Here is a 15,804-nt window from a genome sequence, read left to right on the forward strand (position 1 = left end):
CCCCGCTGCCTATCTGTGGCGTAAGCTCGCTGCGTGGGGCCTTCCGTTGCTGCACAGCCGTGAGCCGCGCGTTCAGTGGTCATCAACTACGTGGACATCAACTACCATAGACGAGTGAACAAAGCACAACTATATGATCCATACACAAACCTTCAGTCAACATGCGCCCCCTTTAAACCACCATCTCGATCGAAAGTCTCAAAAAAAAAACTACAAGCAAGACAAATAAAGGTAAAAAAAACACCTACCTCCATAATACAGGTTCCATCCACATCAAGACCAGTCCTTCGTCGACCAAGTGGTAAGGACAATGTGCCTTCAGCAAGCCTGGGGCGGTCTCCAGATGTCATTGCCGCTACACCACAACTTCCAGCCCATAATAAGAGAGGCACAGAATGACAATGTTCAAATGTGGTTTTTGCTATTCAGCATTTCTTTTATTAACAACATTAACTCATTTTTTACATATAATGGATTTCTTTAATAAACATAAATAATGCCAGTGCTATTGCTTTAAACAGAGTATAAATATTGCTACTTCAAAAAAATAGCTTGCTACTTCTTTTCCCCCACTAAAGTGTAGTTTCTTTTATTGTCCAAGACATTTGAGCCATTTCAACAAAGGTTTTCTGTCTGTGCTAAATTATAGTGCACACCAGAACATTAAATCATTTTAATTGAACAACAGACATGCAACTCATTGCCTTTAATTAATTAACAATCGTATCGGCCTTTCTCGTGCTATTGCCAATATGCAGATGGTTTCAAATTCGTCAAAAATCGGCCGATAAATATCGGCGGCCGATACATCAGTGCATCACTACTTCAATCATATTTAACAGCTTGGAGATGTTTCAAAGCCTTCCATTTAAATTATAACCTACCCTTCCCAGATTTTTCTCTGCTCAAAATTACGTTGTCCATCTCCTACCTCAACACAGCCAAAAACCTCCAAGCGGGTTCCATTAAAGGCTATTTAAGCAAAATCCATTTTTTTTCACAAATTAATTTTCGGCTCTCCCTCGCCGGCTTTAACAAACTCACAGACATCACTGCTCATTAAAGGAATCCAAAAGACCCATCCCATCCGCTCAGATGCTAGACAACTCCTAACACTAGACCTACTCATCAAATGTATCCGTACTCTCCACCTAGGCTACCATTCTATCAACACAGCTCGTACATTGGATGCAATGTTTACTTTGGCATTTTTTGTGTTTCTAAGATCCTCCAAACTCACTACTACCTCAAATTTTAACCAAAAAATTAATCCCACAATTTCAGACTTATCCTTAGTAGATGACGAAACTATCTCCTACTTTATCAAATAGAGTAAGACAGACCAATACAAAAAAAGGCCCTGACACAATCAGGCATCCTAGCTGAACACTTTTCAGGACACTCTTTTCGCATAGGCGCCGCAACCACAGCCGCCCAAAAAGGACTCTCCTAGTAACAGATCCAAGCTCTCGGCTGTTGGTCATCTGAAGCTTTCAAAAGCTACATTAGATCTAACCTTTTCCACATCAAAAAAGCACACCAAACCCTTATCAGCATAACCAATTCTAACTCGTTTTGATTACCGATTACCCCCCAAATAATAACCAAACGTCCACCTAACCGTCAGCAGAGGCTGACCCGTCCGATCGCCGAGAGTATTGAACTCCCATCGGATGGGTTCCGATCACAGTGAGTATTGAACTCCCGGCGGATGCCGCAAAGTTTTTCCAATACAAATCGTCCACCTCATTGCCAAACGGGGTCTCACCCATCCGATCACAGCGAGTATTAAACTCTCGTTGGACGGGTTCCTGTCACGAATTCGGTTTGGTCGATTGTTTTGCTTTGGGTTTTGTGTTGTGTCTGTGTGTGTTCTTATTTTGACAGCTTTCATGTGCGCGCCGTTTCACTCGGGTGCTCCTCCCTTCACTCATTATTCTCACCTGCGCCCGCACCTGATGGTAATTATTTCTTCCTCTCGGTTTGTTATTTAATTCCCCTCTTCCTGCAGTTCTCTGCGAGTCCGTTGTCTTATGTTATCGCCAGTCTTGTCTTGCCCTGTTTATTTTGTTTTCTAGTCTAGTATTTTTCTTGTGCATTCTGTCGTGTTTTTGCCCGTGCTGCCTGGTGTGCTTTTCACTTTCTCTGCTTCAGGATTACGCTCTGTGTATCTCTGCTGTGTTGGACTGTGATTGACAGATCTTCAGTACTGGCGCTGTCCAGTGGTGCTTGCTGACCATACTCGCTGCTAGTTCAGAGACTCTACAGACTGTTTGCTTCCATCTGCTCTCCCTGCGGTTAACAGCGAGTTTTTTCTCGTAGTGTTGGTATTGTGGATTATCTTACCATTGTAATCTACCACTACTTCTCCCTGTTTTATACAGAGAAATCTACACGTTGGTTACGACCAGCGATCACATCACCCTGTCTACGCGCAGCGGAGCTCGTCACAGTTTGAAGTTAGCGAGTGTCAGAGATCAAGCATCACCGCGCTGTCCTTTTGCCTGTCAGTTACAGCAGAGATTTTCTTCACCCTGTCACCAAGCAGTGGATTCGTATATGATCAGCAGAGATTTCTTCACCCTGTCACCAAGCAGTGGATACGTACATGATCGAGCAGAGAATTTTTCACCCTGTCACCAAGCAGCGGATACATTCACTTCTGAGCTCTCCAGCTAGACTCTTTACATCTATTTCACCCTGCTCTTCAAGCAGCGGATCTCTTCTCTCTCTCTCTGTTTCTGGTGACTTTATTAAAAATACACATTGCAATTGGATCCTTGTCTGTTGGTTATTTCCTGACAGACGGACTCGCCCGAAATGGATCCAGCAGATGTGGATACGGTACGGAATGCAATCGCACAACAGGGAGCTTGGCTGGGACAGCAGGATTCCCAGCTTTCTGCCACCACTCGAGAGGTTGAAGGTCTCACTGCCAAGCTTACAGAATTAACCACCCAGATGGATCGATTGCGGCTGGAGTCTCGCCGTACTAATGAAGCAGAACCTCACATCACTAATCCTCCCACTTACGATGGTGACCCAGGTTCGTGTCGTTCCTTCCTCTCTCAATGCTCTCTTGTGTTTTCTCTGCAGCCACGAAGATTCACTGCCGAAAGTACTCGTGTGGCTTTTGTCATCACTCTTCTTACCGGAAGAGCTAGAGAGTGGGCAACGGCAGTATGGGACACTCAGTCTCCGTGTTGTCACTCATTCGAGGTCTTTAAGACGGAGATGATGAGACTTTTCGATCGGTCAGCACAGGGAGAGGCGGCTGCAGCCCGGTTGGTTCGGCTGAAACAAGGTGACCGGACAGTCACGGATTTCTCTGTGGAGTTTCAGACATTATCTACTGTGTGTGGTTGGAACGATGCGGCTCTACGGGCACAATTTTTGGAAGGATTACGAGACGATATCCAGGATGAGATTACCGTTCACGAGATTCCTCGCACCTTGGATTCACTGGTTGAGCTAGCTCTTCGCATTGAGAGTCGTATGTTGTATCGCAGCCAGCGCCAGTCACTTCGTCATCGGGTTTTTTCTGATGAGATCGTTACTTCTGTTTCACACTCTAACTCTGTTAATCCTGCTGTCCCCAGCGAACCCATGCAACTTGGCAGAATGCGGCTCACACCTAAAGAGAGAGAGAGGAGGCTCAGCAATGGACTATGTCTGTACTGCGGGAGGTCTGGACATCTGGCGAGGAGCTGTCCGTTAAAAGCCAACGCCCACCGGTAGTTCCGGGAGTTCTGGTGGGCACTGCTATGAACGAAATCTCCTCTTCTTCCTCTACGCATCTACCTGTCACGGTTTCGTTTGAGGGTACGGATTTTTTGTCGAGTGCTCTCGTGGTTTCGGGAGCTGAAGGTAACTTTCTGGATGAGAGGACGGCTCGAGAGTGGGGAATTCCGTTTTGTGAACTCAGGGTACCTCTGGCAGTATGGACACTTAAGGGACAACAGACTGCACAGGTCACTCATTGCACTCCACCCGTAAGTCTTTTTATTTCTGGTAATCACCGTGAAGAGATTGTGCTTTACCTTCTGCATGATTCATTATCTCCCATTATTTTGGGTCATGCATGGTTGGCACAGCACAATCCTCACATTGATTGGCAGCGTAATGTTATTTTGAGTTGGTCCTCTTCATGTCACGTGTCCTGTCTTGGTGCAGCTGTTTCGGGCTCTTCTTCTGTTTTTCAGGTTCCAGCGGTCGATCTTACCGGAGTCCCGGCGGAGTACGCTGATCTCTCTCAGGTGTTCAGTAAAGCCCGGGCCACTTCTCTGCCTCCTCACCGGTCATACGATTGTGCTATCGATCTCCTCCCAGGCACTTTTCCGCCTAAAGGTAGACTTTATTCTCTGTCTGCTCCTGAGAGAGAGGCTATGGATAGTTACATTAATGATGCTCTTCGCGCCGGTCTCATTCGTCCCTCTACCTCTCCGGCTGGAGCAGGGTTCTTTTTTTGTTAAAAAGAAAGACGGCTCTCTGCGTCCGTGCATAGATTACAGAGGGTTAAATGACATTACTGTTAAGAATAGGTATCCCCTACCTTTAATGTCTACAGCCTTTGAATTGCTGCAGGGAGCTCGTGTTTTCACCAAATTGGATTTACGCAACGCTTACCATCTTGTGCGTATTAGAGAGGGAGATGAGTGGAAGACAGCATTTAATACCCCGTCCGGACATTTTGAATATTCCGTTCTGCCGTTTGGGCTTTGTAACGCCCCTTCTGTCTTCCAGGCTCTGGTCAACGACGTATTGAGAGACATGATTAATAAATTTGTCTTTGTGTATCTCGATGATATTCTCATCTTTTCTCCCTCTTTACAGATACACACTCAACACGTTCGCAGAGTTTTACGGCGTCTGCTTGAGAATCAGTTATTTGTTAAGGCGGAGAAGTGCGATTTTCATAAGGAGTCAGTTTCGTTTTTGGGTTTTGTTATCGCCGCCGGAGAGATACGTCCTGACCCAGTTAAGATTAAGGCGGTAGCCGAGTGGCCGATTCCCGACTCACGTAAAGCGTTGCAACGATTTCTGGGTTTCGCCAATTTTTATCGGCGGTTCATCAGAAATTTCGGTCAGATTGCTAAACCGCTTACTGCCCTCACCTCCACTAAGGAGAGTTTTTTCTGGAATCACGATGCTCAGGAGGCCTTTGATAAGTTAAAGGTCCGGTTTATCTCTGCTCCTGTGCTTTCTTTTCCAGATCCTAAGGCTCAGTTTATTGTTGAGGTGGATGCATCTGATGTCGGGGTAGGCGCCGTCCTTTCTCAGCGGTCCTCTAAGGATGGGAAGGTGCACCCTTGCGCCTTTTTCTCCCATAGGTTAAATCCCACTGAACGAAACTATGACATAGGTAACCGGGAGTTGTTAGCGGTCAGACTGGCTTTGGGTGAGTGGCGTCATTGGTTGGAAGGTACCTCGGAACCCTTTCTGGTCTGGACGGATCATAAGAATCTGGAATACATCCGTTCAGCCAGGAGGTTGAACTCGCGACAGGCTCGTTGGGCTCTCTTCTTTGACCGGTTTAACTTTACCCTCTCGTACCGGCCCGGTAGTAAGAACGTTAAGCCCGATGCTCTCTCTCGTTTGTTCGAGGGTCCCGATGCTGTGAGAGCCGAAACCATCCTTCCTGAAGGAAGGGTGGTTGGAGCTCTCCGCTGGGGAGTCGAACAGCGGGTGAGGGAGGCCGGACGAGGGGTAGAAGTGCCAGAAGGGTGCCCGACGGGTCTGTTGTGGGTTCCGGCTGCACTCCGTTCCGAGGTCATCCGGTGGTGTCATGAATCCAAGTTTGTCTGCCATCCAGGAATTCGGAGAACGTTGCTTACCGTCCGTCAACGTTTTTGGTGGCCCTCTATGAGTCAGGATGTCAGACAGTTTGTATTGGCCTGTCAGGTTTGCGCACGCTGTAAAACCTCTCATCAGTCACCTGTTGGTCTGCTTAATCCCCTTTCTGGTCCCTCCCGCCCTTGGTCACACATAGCCGTAGATTTTGTTACCGGCTTACCTTTATCTAAAGGCAACACCGTGGTTCTTACGGTGGTGGATCGCTTCTCCAAAGCGGTTCATTTTATTCCCCTGCCCAAGCTTCCCTCTGCCAAAGAGACGGCCCAGGTATTAATTGAACACGTTTTTCGGTTACACGGTTTGCCTACTGACGTGGTATCTGATAGGGGTCCTCAATTTGTTTCCCGTTTTTGGCAAGAGTTCTGTAGACAGATCGGTGCCACTGCCAGCCTGTCTTCAGGTTATCATCCGCAGACCAACGGCCAATGTGAACGTGCTAATCAGGATCTCGGTCGAGCCCTCCGCTGTCTGACATCGCGATATCCGAATTCTTGGTGCCAACAACTTCCCTGGGTAGAATACGCTCATAATTCCCTGCCCGTTTCATCTTCCAATATGTCCCCGTTTAAAGCCTCGATTGGTTATCAGCCCCCTCTTTTTCCCTCTCAGGAACCCGATGCGGCGGTTCCGTCTGCTCTAGCTTTTGTTCAACGTTGCAAGCGCACTTGGAACAGAGCTAGGTCAGCCTTGTTAATGGCAGCGAGACGAACCAAGGCCGCGGCCGATCGTCACCGGCGACCTGCCCCTCGTTATATTTGCGGGCAGAAAGTATGGCTTTCTTCCAAGGATCTGCCTCTCCGGGAGCCTTCTCGCAAACTTGCTTCTCGGTTCCTTGGGCCATACACTATCACTAAGGTCGTTAGTCCGGTGGCGGTTAGGCTCAGATTGCCTCCTGCTCTCGGTCGGATTCACCCGGTTTTTCATGTGTCTAAGATCAAACCTGTGATTTTTTCCCACATTAACCCTGTTCCCTCTGCCCCCGCTCCCCCTGCACCCCGACTAGTGGACGGGTCTCCTGCTTACACTGTCAGGAGATTACTAGATATGCGTCGTCGGGGCAGAGGTTTTCAATATTTAGTTGACTGGGAGGGGTATGGTCCGGATGAGAGGTGTTGGGTACCGGCCCGGGATATTCTGGACCCTGGCCTGATCGAAGACCTCCGTCGGCGACAAGGTAAGCCCCTTCCTGGACCGCCTTGAGGCGGTCGTTGGGAGGGGGGTACTGTCACGAATTCGGTTTGGTCGATTGTTTTGCTTTGGGTTTTGTGTTGTGTCTGTGTGTGTTCTTATTTTGACAGCTTTCATGTGCGCGCCGTTTCACTCGGGTGCTCCTCCCTTCACTCATTATTCTCACCTGCGCCCGCACCTGATGGTAATTATTTCTTCCTCTCGGTTTGTTATTTAATTCCCCTCTTCCTGCAGTTCTCTGCGAGTCCGTTGTCTTATGTTATCGCCAGTCTTGTCTTGCCCTGTTTATTTTGTTTTCTAGTCTAGTATTTTTCTTGTGCATTCTGTCGTGTTTTTGCCCGTGCTGCCTGGTGTGCTTTTCACTTTCTCTGCTTCAGGATTACGCTCTGTGTATCTCTGCTGTGTTGGACTGTGATTGACAGATCTTCAGTACTGGCGCTGTCCAGTGGTGCTTGCTGACCATACTCGCTGCTAGTTCAGAGACTCTACAGACTGTTTGCTTCCATCTGCTCTCCCTGCGGTTAACAGCGAGTTTTTTCTCGTAGTGTTGGTATTGTGGATTATCTTACCATTGTAATCTACCACTACTTCTCCCTGTTTTATACAGAGAAATCTACACGTTGGTTACGACCAGCGATCACATCACCCTGTCTACGCGCAGCGGAGCTCGTCACAGTTTGAAGTTAGCGAGTGTCAGAGATCAAGCATCACCGCGCTGTCCTTTTGCCTGTCAGTTACAGCAGAGATTTTCTTCACCCTGTCACCAAGCAGTGGATTCGTATATGATCAGCAGAGATTTCTTCACCCTGTCACCAAGCAGTGGATACGTACATGATCGAGCAGAGAATTTTTCACCCTGTCACCAAGCAGCGGATACATTCACTTCTGAGCTCTCCAGCTAGACTCTTTACATCTATTTCACCCTGCTCTTCAAGCAGCGGATCTCTTCTCTCTCTCTCTGTTTCTGGTGACTTTATTAAAAATACACATTGCAATTGGATCCTTGTCTGTTGGTTATTTCCTGACAGTTCCAATCGCAGCGAGTATTGAATTCCTGTCGGATGCCGCAAAGCCCTCCTGATATAAAACGCCCACCCCATCATCAGCGAGGGCTTACTGTTCCGATTGCAGCGAGTATTGAACTCCTGTTGGACGGATTCCAATCACAATGAGTATTGAACTTCTGTCAGATGCCGCAAGACCCTCCCAATATAATTCATCCACCCCATCATCAGCGGGGGCTTACCCGCTCTATTTCAGTGAGTATTAAACTCCCGTCAGAGGCCGCAAAAAGCCCTCCAAATATAAACTGTCCACATAATTTTCAGCGGAGGCTTTCCTGTCCAATCACAGTGAGTATTGTACTCCCGTCAGACGGTTCTGATCGCAGCGAGTATTGAACTCCCATCAGATGCATAGCAAACCCAGCAAACATAATCCTCATCTTTTCTATTTTTGGGGGGTACAGTTCCTGTATGCTGTCCGAATAAGTTAATTTAGCTTTTTTGGGAGGATACTCTGCGTTCAGGCCCATTTCTGAGCTCAGAGCCCTCTCCCCGGACAGCACCCCAAATACGTTTACTAATTTAATCGATCCAACTTATTTGTAAGCGTGAACTTGTGAAATTATGTTTTATTTACGTAAGTCAGGAGGAGCACGTCAAATAAACCACTTAAAGTACTTCCAGTAGTAGTTTCTATAATCAGTAATCAACAAATTAAGAGTTTGGTTCCAAAACGCAATAAACACCTTTTATGAAAAAAATGAGTTACTGCCAAAATCAGTATTATATCAGGTCAGGATTTAAAAGTAAATTCTTAATTTTACGCAAAATCCAATACCCGCCGTGTTATTCTGTCATCTGTTCTCCTTTTTTCCCCGAAAACTCAATAAACGCCACTCCTCCTTTTCTACAGAACGCAATAGATCAATGGTGGCGCGTTGAGTACATAGACTCCTAGTTTTCCTCATCTACTTTGAACTTCGTGATCAACAAACAAACAAAAACAAAATAATACTTTAAATGGCATTTATAAACCTGTGATGGTTTTCTGTGACGGGAAAGAAACGTAAGCAATCAACATCTAATAATTTACGCGAGAGGCACTCGGCAGACGGGCTTGTTCTCACACGACAGCATCAAGCTTCTGTCATGTTAACACATTGACCACAGGGGATCTTATGAAAAACTTTACATTATTTTACTCAAAGTCAACGAAAATCGAGCAGGACCAAAACATTTTACAGCTGATCTCTGTGAAAAATGTTAAGCAACGACGTCAAGTATAACCGCAGCAATGACAGTGTTCTTAATATGACAAAGTAACTTTTTTTGATTAATCAAGTTTTGATTAATGACATTAATGTTTATTTTTTAAATCAGTGTGTAGAACTGTTCACCTAAATGAATATAAAATGGCAAAGATGAATGCACATTTATATATCGATTGAATAGATTTATAGCATTTTGAAGAAAAAACTTGTCATGGATTTATTGCATTTTGTGGAAAAAATCATTAGTTTTTATAATAAATCTTTGAAAATCAAGTTGTGGATTGGAATTTTTTATGTTTTTAAAACCTAAATATGCTATGTGAAAGTTTGTAACAGAAAATAGTGGTTTTCATTTTTTAAAACACATTTTAACCGAAATTTGTCCAAATGGATTTATTGCGTTTTGGAACCAAACTCTTCAAATACTCTAGTACCACTAGCTGTCCACAATCAGTAATCATCATCTACCCAATCAGCACAAAGGCAAGCCATATATAAGTCACAGTTTAACTCTCCAAAGATCCTCTGCAGTCTTCAGAATCCCTCCACCACCCCGTCTCCTCTCACTCACCAGGTTATTTCCTAAACCTGGGGGGGGAGTACTCTGCATTCCGGCCCATTTCCGAGCTCAGAGCCCTCTCCCTGGACAGCACGCCAAATACGTTTCCAACTTATTTGTAAGTGTGAACCCGTGAAAGACAAGTCTGCGACAGTTCCGTTTATCAACCGCCAAGGTAGTCTGCGCTCTCATCACGTCACAAGGTCCTTTCACACTGTCCCATTCCGGGTTCGCTCAATGTAACGGCCGACTCACTCTCACCTTGTGTGTGTTTTCTGGTATCTGTCTTGGGAGGGCCCTTCACCTATTATTTTCCTCTTCTCCTTCTAACTCGTTCTCCTCCTCAACTGCCTGACTTCGCTCTCCTGTCTCCTCTGTTGAATTTAACATAATAAAAATAATATGACAAAAATGCTGACAAAATTTTTGACAACATTTTTTACAGTGTGCAGGCCAGAGTTCAGTGCTGGCCATGCTTATTAAAAGGTAATAGGTTATCCATCACTTCAGAACACATTAATTATCCATGTAATATTTAGCTTAATTGTCAGTGCAGATTAGCTAGCCACTGGATTTCAGCATTTCAGTAGGATATAGGTTTTAATCCGTATTGCATCTCATATTGTAGGCTATTTACTGCATAACCATTAACTTTCTCACCTTCCCTCCTTCTCTTTGTATGCTCATCTTCTGCTGGCTTTCCAAACAATAATTTAGTTTGTTGCAGCCTTTTTCATTTTTGGTCATTTGAATGAAAATCACAGGCAGAAATTATCATGGCGTCAACTTTATTTTGAACAATGTATTTGTGGGTATTAAAGTTTATGTGAGATGTGTGTTGTGTTCTTTAATTGGTTTAGGAAACACTCCTATAGCCGACTACTTTTGTTTTGAGAATGCAGCAGTATCTGCAAGTACGTGTGTCACGTGACGGTTCGTAGATGCAAGGATAATTGTCTCGTCGGCTATTTCACATCAAAATGAAACGAAACTTCAAGAAAAAACTACAGAGGACATGACCTTGGAGTCCTCAATGGTAGCTATGGCCATGATGCCAACATTCATTGGCTCTTTGTAAGTTTCTCGAAGCAGATAGGTTCTTCTAGCAAGTTTCCAATATGTCAGTCATGACGTGATGTCTCCATTCCCTTCCTTCAAGGAACGAGGGTTACATACGTAGCCGAGATGTTTCTTTCATTACATTACTGCTTTTAATTTTGTGATGTCTATGTGATTATTTAGTAAATAATAATCTTTATATATTTTAATATAATAATAAGAATAATATCTTAATATTCTTTAGTGAGATTGAGGAGGAAGTGACATCAGATAACAAAGTTTCTGTTATCACCCCGATCCAGTATGACTCTGAAATCCTTCTCACCAGGTCAGGGGTCAAAAAATCTCTAAAAACATGAAATTATAGCTTCACCACTCATAACAGCTTAGCAACCTTATCTTTACATTTCTTATTACATTTAGTCAGAAATTTAATAATCTTCCTTTACCATTACTTTTTTTTAAGGTACAAGAACTTGGATTTTTGTTTGGTTGGCACAGAGGATCAAGTCAAAAAAACAGTCTCAGACTTTGATGACATCTGCCCAGAATTTAACTTAGTATTACAAGTAAGTAAACTATAAAATGTATATTTAACTGTACTTAAGTTAATTTATTTAAGATAAATGCAAAATTTATGAGACTGGTAAGAAATCTGAGGTTGTAACACAACATTTTTTTAAATATGTGATCATGCAATATTGGACCCATTAGTGGGTCCTTCCAACGTTGCTTGCAATGAGACCCATGTGGTACTGTAGCTTAGTGCAGGGTTTTTTTTAGGTTTCAACAGGAAACTTCCCCATCAATCAGGCTGAATTGACTGTATCACTGCCCACCAGCACCAACGCTGGAAATCCTTTATTATATGTGACCTCAGTGAAAACTGCACCTGTAAGTATGACAGCTGTAGATCAGTTACTATAGTGGTTATAACAAACACTTTGTATAAAAACTGTTTTAATGCAATAATGCTGCATGATGTCATGTACAGTACCCGTAGCTATAAAGACCTTATAATGGGGAGGTTACAGTGATGGACGCCATTTTTATGTTGACTACAGTTACATTTACACATATGGCTGACGCTTTAATCCAAAGCGACTTACAGTGTATTCAAGCTTTTCATTTTATCAGTATGTGTGTTCGCTGGGTTTGATCCCATGACATTTTGCACTGCTAACGCAAGGATCTACCAACTAAGCAGCAGAAAGAACCAATCCTTTAAAATATGTCTTTTTGTGTATCTGCTGAGCAGGTTGGAAATGTGCAGTGTTATGACAGCATTGTGGTTGACCCGTTGAAGATCAGTGAGAAAACGTACAATGTCAGCTTTATTAAAGAGAGCTTTAAAGGAACAAAAGAACTGGTTAGTCTGTGTGAATGTATTTATATATAATTATAAATAATATCATGGACATCAGTAGATAACAGTTGTTTATTTCCAGAATTGTCAGGCTGTAAAATGTGAATCTATTACTTGCCGTCTCAAAGACCTGGAGATAAAGAGCAACTACTTTGTTAACATCACCGTCAGGCTCTGGAATGGCACATTTGCCTTTGTAAGCATAGTGTTAGATCTTTCTTTTATCTGTTGTTTCAGAGCAAATCTGCTTATTAAAGTATGTTTATTTCTTTCTAGGCCGATTTTCAGACAGTTTCATTGGCTGGAGATGCTGTGATAAAAACATCTCAGCCTGATCTCATAGTCATCACTCATAATAAACAACAGGTTTGTTTTATGACCCTCCTTAATGTGCAGATATGATCTGTCCCATAACCATCATTAGCAAAATGTTGCTAGAAAATTTGTCTTATACTTAAGACGAAGTTGGAGGTGGGAATATCCCATTTTATATGTCCTACCTTAGACCTCAATGCATACCAGTCAGTCATGTCACACCACATTTAAGTAACCTTTAAAAAATGTGCAGTGCCAAGTAGTTTTTTATTGTATAAATTTATAAACCTACAGAAAACGGAAGTATGGAATAATGGTATGGAATGAAGATGTCACGTCAATGACTAATGAACTGGGAACTCACTAAAGAGGCCAATTTGCTTCGAGTGTAACTAGAAAGAGCCGGAGTATAAATACTGTAGGGCCAGCAGGTACACTGCATTTCAGCTTTTCACTGAGCATAAAAGACCCGGCCACCTCAGCAGTGAGAACATGATGCATCCACAAACACCATCTTTGACCTTTGCCAACCCCAAGCATATCAAACAACGTTCGTGACCATCATAGGTGCCAAATATCAACCAAAACACACAGTTGAAAGCCATCTTTAAGAGACGCAAACACACACATGTACAAAGGAGAAATTCTGTTTTTAAAAAGACGCAAATACCCCCAAGCAGCGCTTTTAGAGGAAACTGATTTTGTAGCTGTTGAGGCTAAGAGGGGTAACCAGCAAATGTCAAAAAATATTAGGTCGAAGTGACCAACTGAAAAGGAATACTTTGTTTCATATAATTCTGTTTTGTAAATGTACTTATGTTTTGACAATGCTGCGAAAGCAGCATTACTTCATGTAGGTCAGCTATGCTACCTATTTTGCTACCTATTTTCACTCCAGAGTACAGCTCAATATGGCTCACTTTTGTGGGGGGCACATATCTACAGGCCCCTACTTGATACCTCTTTCTTAGTACCACCTTGGTTGAGAATCCAAGCAAGCCGTACTGAATATGTTGTGTAAATACTGCAGATCACTGACTTGTTAGAGAGAAGTGTCACTACCAGCGTCATTGCTAAACGCAATAGCATGGGCTTCGGAACCATTATATGTGGGTGGGACAAAACCAATTATGTTGGACCCACAAACTTATTTTCTAATTTAGCGCATATTTCTGTTTACATGTCAGAGTACCGTAAGTCAAATCCATTATACAAGAGGAATGCCGTAATAAATTAAACTCCACAATTAAAGTTCCACGTTTTAGCTACACCTTTGACTTTCACTCTACTGCCTCCTCAAATCCATTCAACTTGCCTCATTTAGAGTCCATATTTAAACTACATTTCGTATTTTCAAAAATTTCCTACTTTCTAATTATGTCCTGCTTCGCTACTGTTTCGATCTGTTTACTTGCGCTTTGTGCTTTTGCTTTTTCGCTTTTATCCTTTGATTTAACTACCAGCAGTTCAGCACAGTGTTCAAACTTGTGTCTCCTTAATAAACTGAAACATCACAGATGTAATTAATGTTTATGCAGAAAACACAAATGAGCTTACTGATAATATCCTTTCTCCATGTTACAAAGAACTATTATGTTGTGACCCGAGCTGTAACAATTTAATATTGACTGGCCAGCACATGAACAAGATGTGAAGGCTGCCAGTGAACTTGATGAGAGAGGTTTACCTTTCTTCCCTGATTTACACCGATAAGTTTTTTAAATCTTTGGAAAGACTATGCATATCAGCGAGTTTCTTAACCATTTTGGGTTTTAAATAATCTGGATACGGCCAAATGCCCCATATCGAAGGAAATCTTGTGGTTTCCCAGCTAACACATGACGTCCTAGTTACGTAATTTATTGGTCATTTTTGCCAATTTCATGACTTACCAGCTGGCAACGTAACTGTTACGTCCAATACACGATGCTTAATTGGTAATGGGCCCAAAGTGTGCCAAGAAAACATCCCCCACACCATTACACCACCACAACCATCCTGAACCGTTGATACAAGGCAAGATGTATCCATGCTTTCATGTTGTTGGCGCCAAATTCTGACCATCTACCATCTGAATGTCGCAAAAGAAATTGAGACTCATCAGAACAGGCAACGTTTTTTCCATTCTTCTATTGTGCAATTTTGATGAGCCTGTGTGATTTGTAGCCTTAGTTTCCTGTTTTTAGCTGTCAGGAGTGGCACCCAGTGTGGTCTTCTTCTGCACTAGCCCATCCGCCTCAAGGTTCAGCGTGTTGTGCGTTCAGAGATGCTCTTCTCCATACCTCGGTTGTAACGAGTGGTTATTTGAGTTACTGTTGCCTTTCTATCAGCTCGAGACAGTCTGCCCATTTTCCTCTGACCTTTGGCATCAACAAGGCATTTGCACCCACAGAACTGCCGCTCACTGGATATTTTCTCTTTTTCTGACAATTCTCTGTAAACCCTTAAGATGGTTGTGTGTGAAAATCCCAGTAGATCAGCAGTTTCTGAAATACTTAGACCAGCCCGTCTGGCACCAACAACCATGCCACTTTCAAACTCACTTAAATCACCTTTCATCCCCATTCTGAGGCTCGTTTGAACTGCAGCAGATCGTCTTGACCATGTCTACATGCCTAACTGCATTGAGTGGCTGCCATGTGATTGGCTGATTAAAAATTTGCATTAATGCGCAGCTGGACAGGTGTACCTAATGAAGTGACGGATGAGTGTAGAATAGATATTTAACCACCATACAATCTGCTTTTTACATGGGAAACAAAAAAAATCGCACACTCCTTCCAGCTTCAGCTGAACTCAATCAGGGCCTGTGACCGTGCGTGCACAGCACGCCGTCTGACAGGACCGGTCATTTCTCTGAACTGAGACCCAAACACTAAACTTACCAACACAAAACTTTTAATCCATTACGTTGTCACCATTTTTCCACGACAGACAGATTACTTTGCGAAGTTACGTCAAGGCGACGAATCCAGGAATTTCACTTTTCCGGTCCCACAACATAAGTTTGGTTATCATATTACGTCGAAGTTACGTAACAGTTATGTATTTGTGTTAGCTGGGTTATTTGTTGCTAGAGACAGCAACATTATTAATAAATAAAGCTTATATGTATTGTCTGTATTTTCTATACAGACTGGCACATAAGGTTTTCCTTTGGTGGAATGGAGACTCCACCCAGAAGTGGTG

At 43.4% G+C, this 15,804-nt stretch overlaps 2 protein-coding genes across 2 annotated transcripts in view; both read left to right on the plus strand.

The window, feature by feature from the left end:
* itga1 (integrin, alpha 1) overlaps positions 1-15,804 on the plus strand; it is a 209,372-nt gene that overhangs the window by 175,896 nt on the left and 17,672 nt on the right. The gene's annotated exons all lie outside the window — the stretch shown is intronic.
* Positions 1-15,804, plus strand: part of LOC129447472 (integrin alpha-2-like) — a 113,042-nt gene that overhangs the window by 90,056 nt on the left and 7,182 nt on the right. Inside the window, exons 22-27 of the mRNA XM_073874660.1 lie at positions 11,179-11,262; positions 11,401-11,503; positions 11,718-11,828; positions 12,193-12,303; positions 12,383-12,496; positions 12,577-12,666. Coding sequence (XP_073730761.1) covers positions 11,179-11,262; positions 11,401-11,503; positions 11,718-11,828; positions 12,193-12,303; positions 12,383-12,496; positions 12,577-12,666 — 613 coding nt within the window. The remainder of the gene's footprint in view (positions 1-11,178; positions 11,263-11,400; positions 11,504-11,717; positions 11,829-12,192; positions 12,304-12,382; positions 12,497-12,576; positions 12,667-15,804) is intronic.

The sequence above is a fragment of the Misgurnus anguillicaudatus genome, chromosome 12, assembly GCF_027580225.2.
Source record: "Misgurnus anguillicaudatus chromosome 12, ASM2758022v2, whole genome shotgun sequence".
Taxonomy (NCBI): domain Eukaryota; kingdom Metazoa; phylum Chordata; class Actinopteri; order Cypriniformes; family Cobitidae; genus Misgurnus; species Misgurnus anguillicaudatus.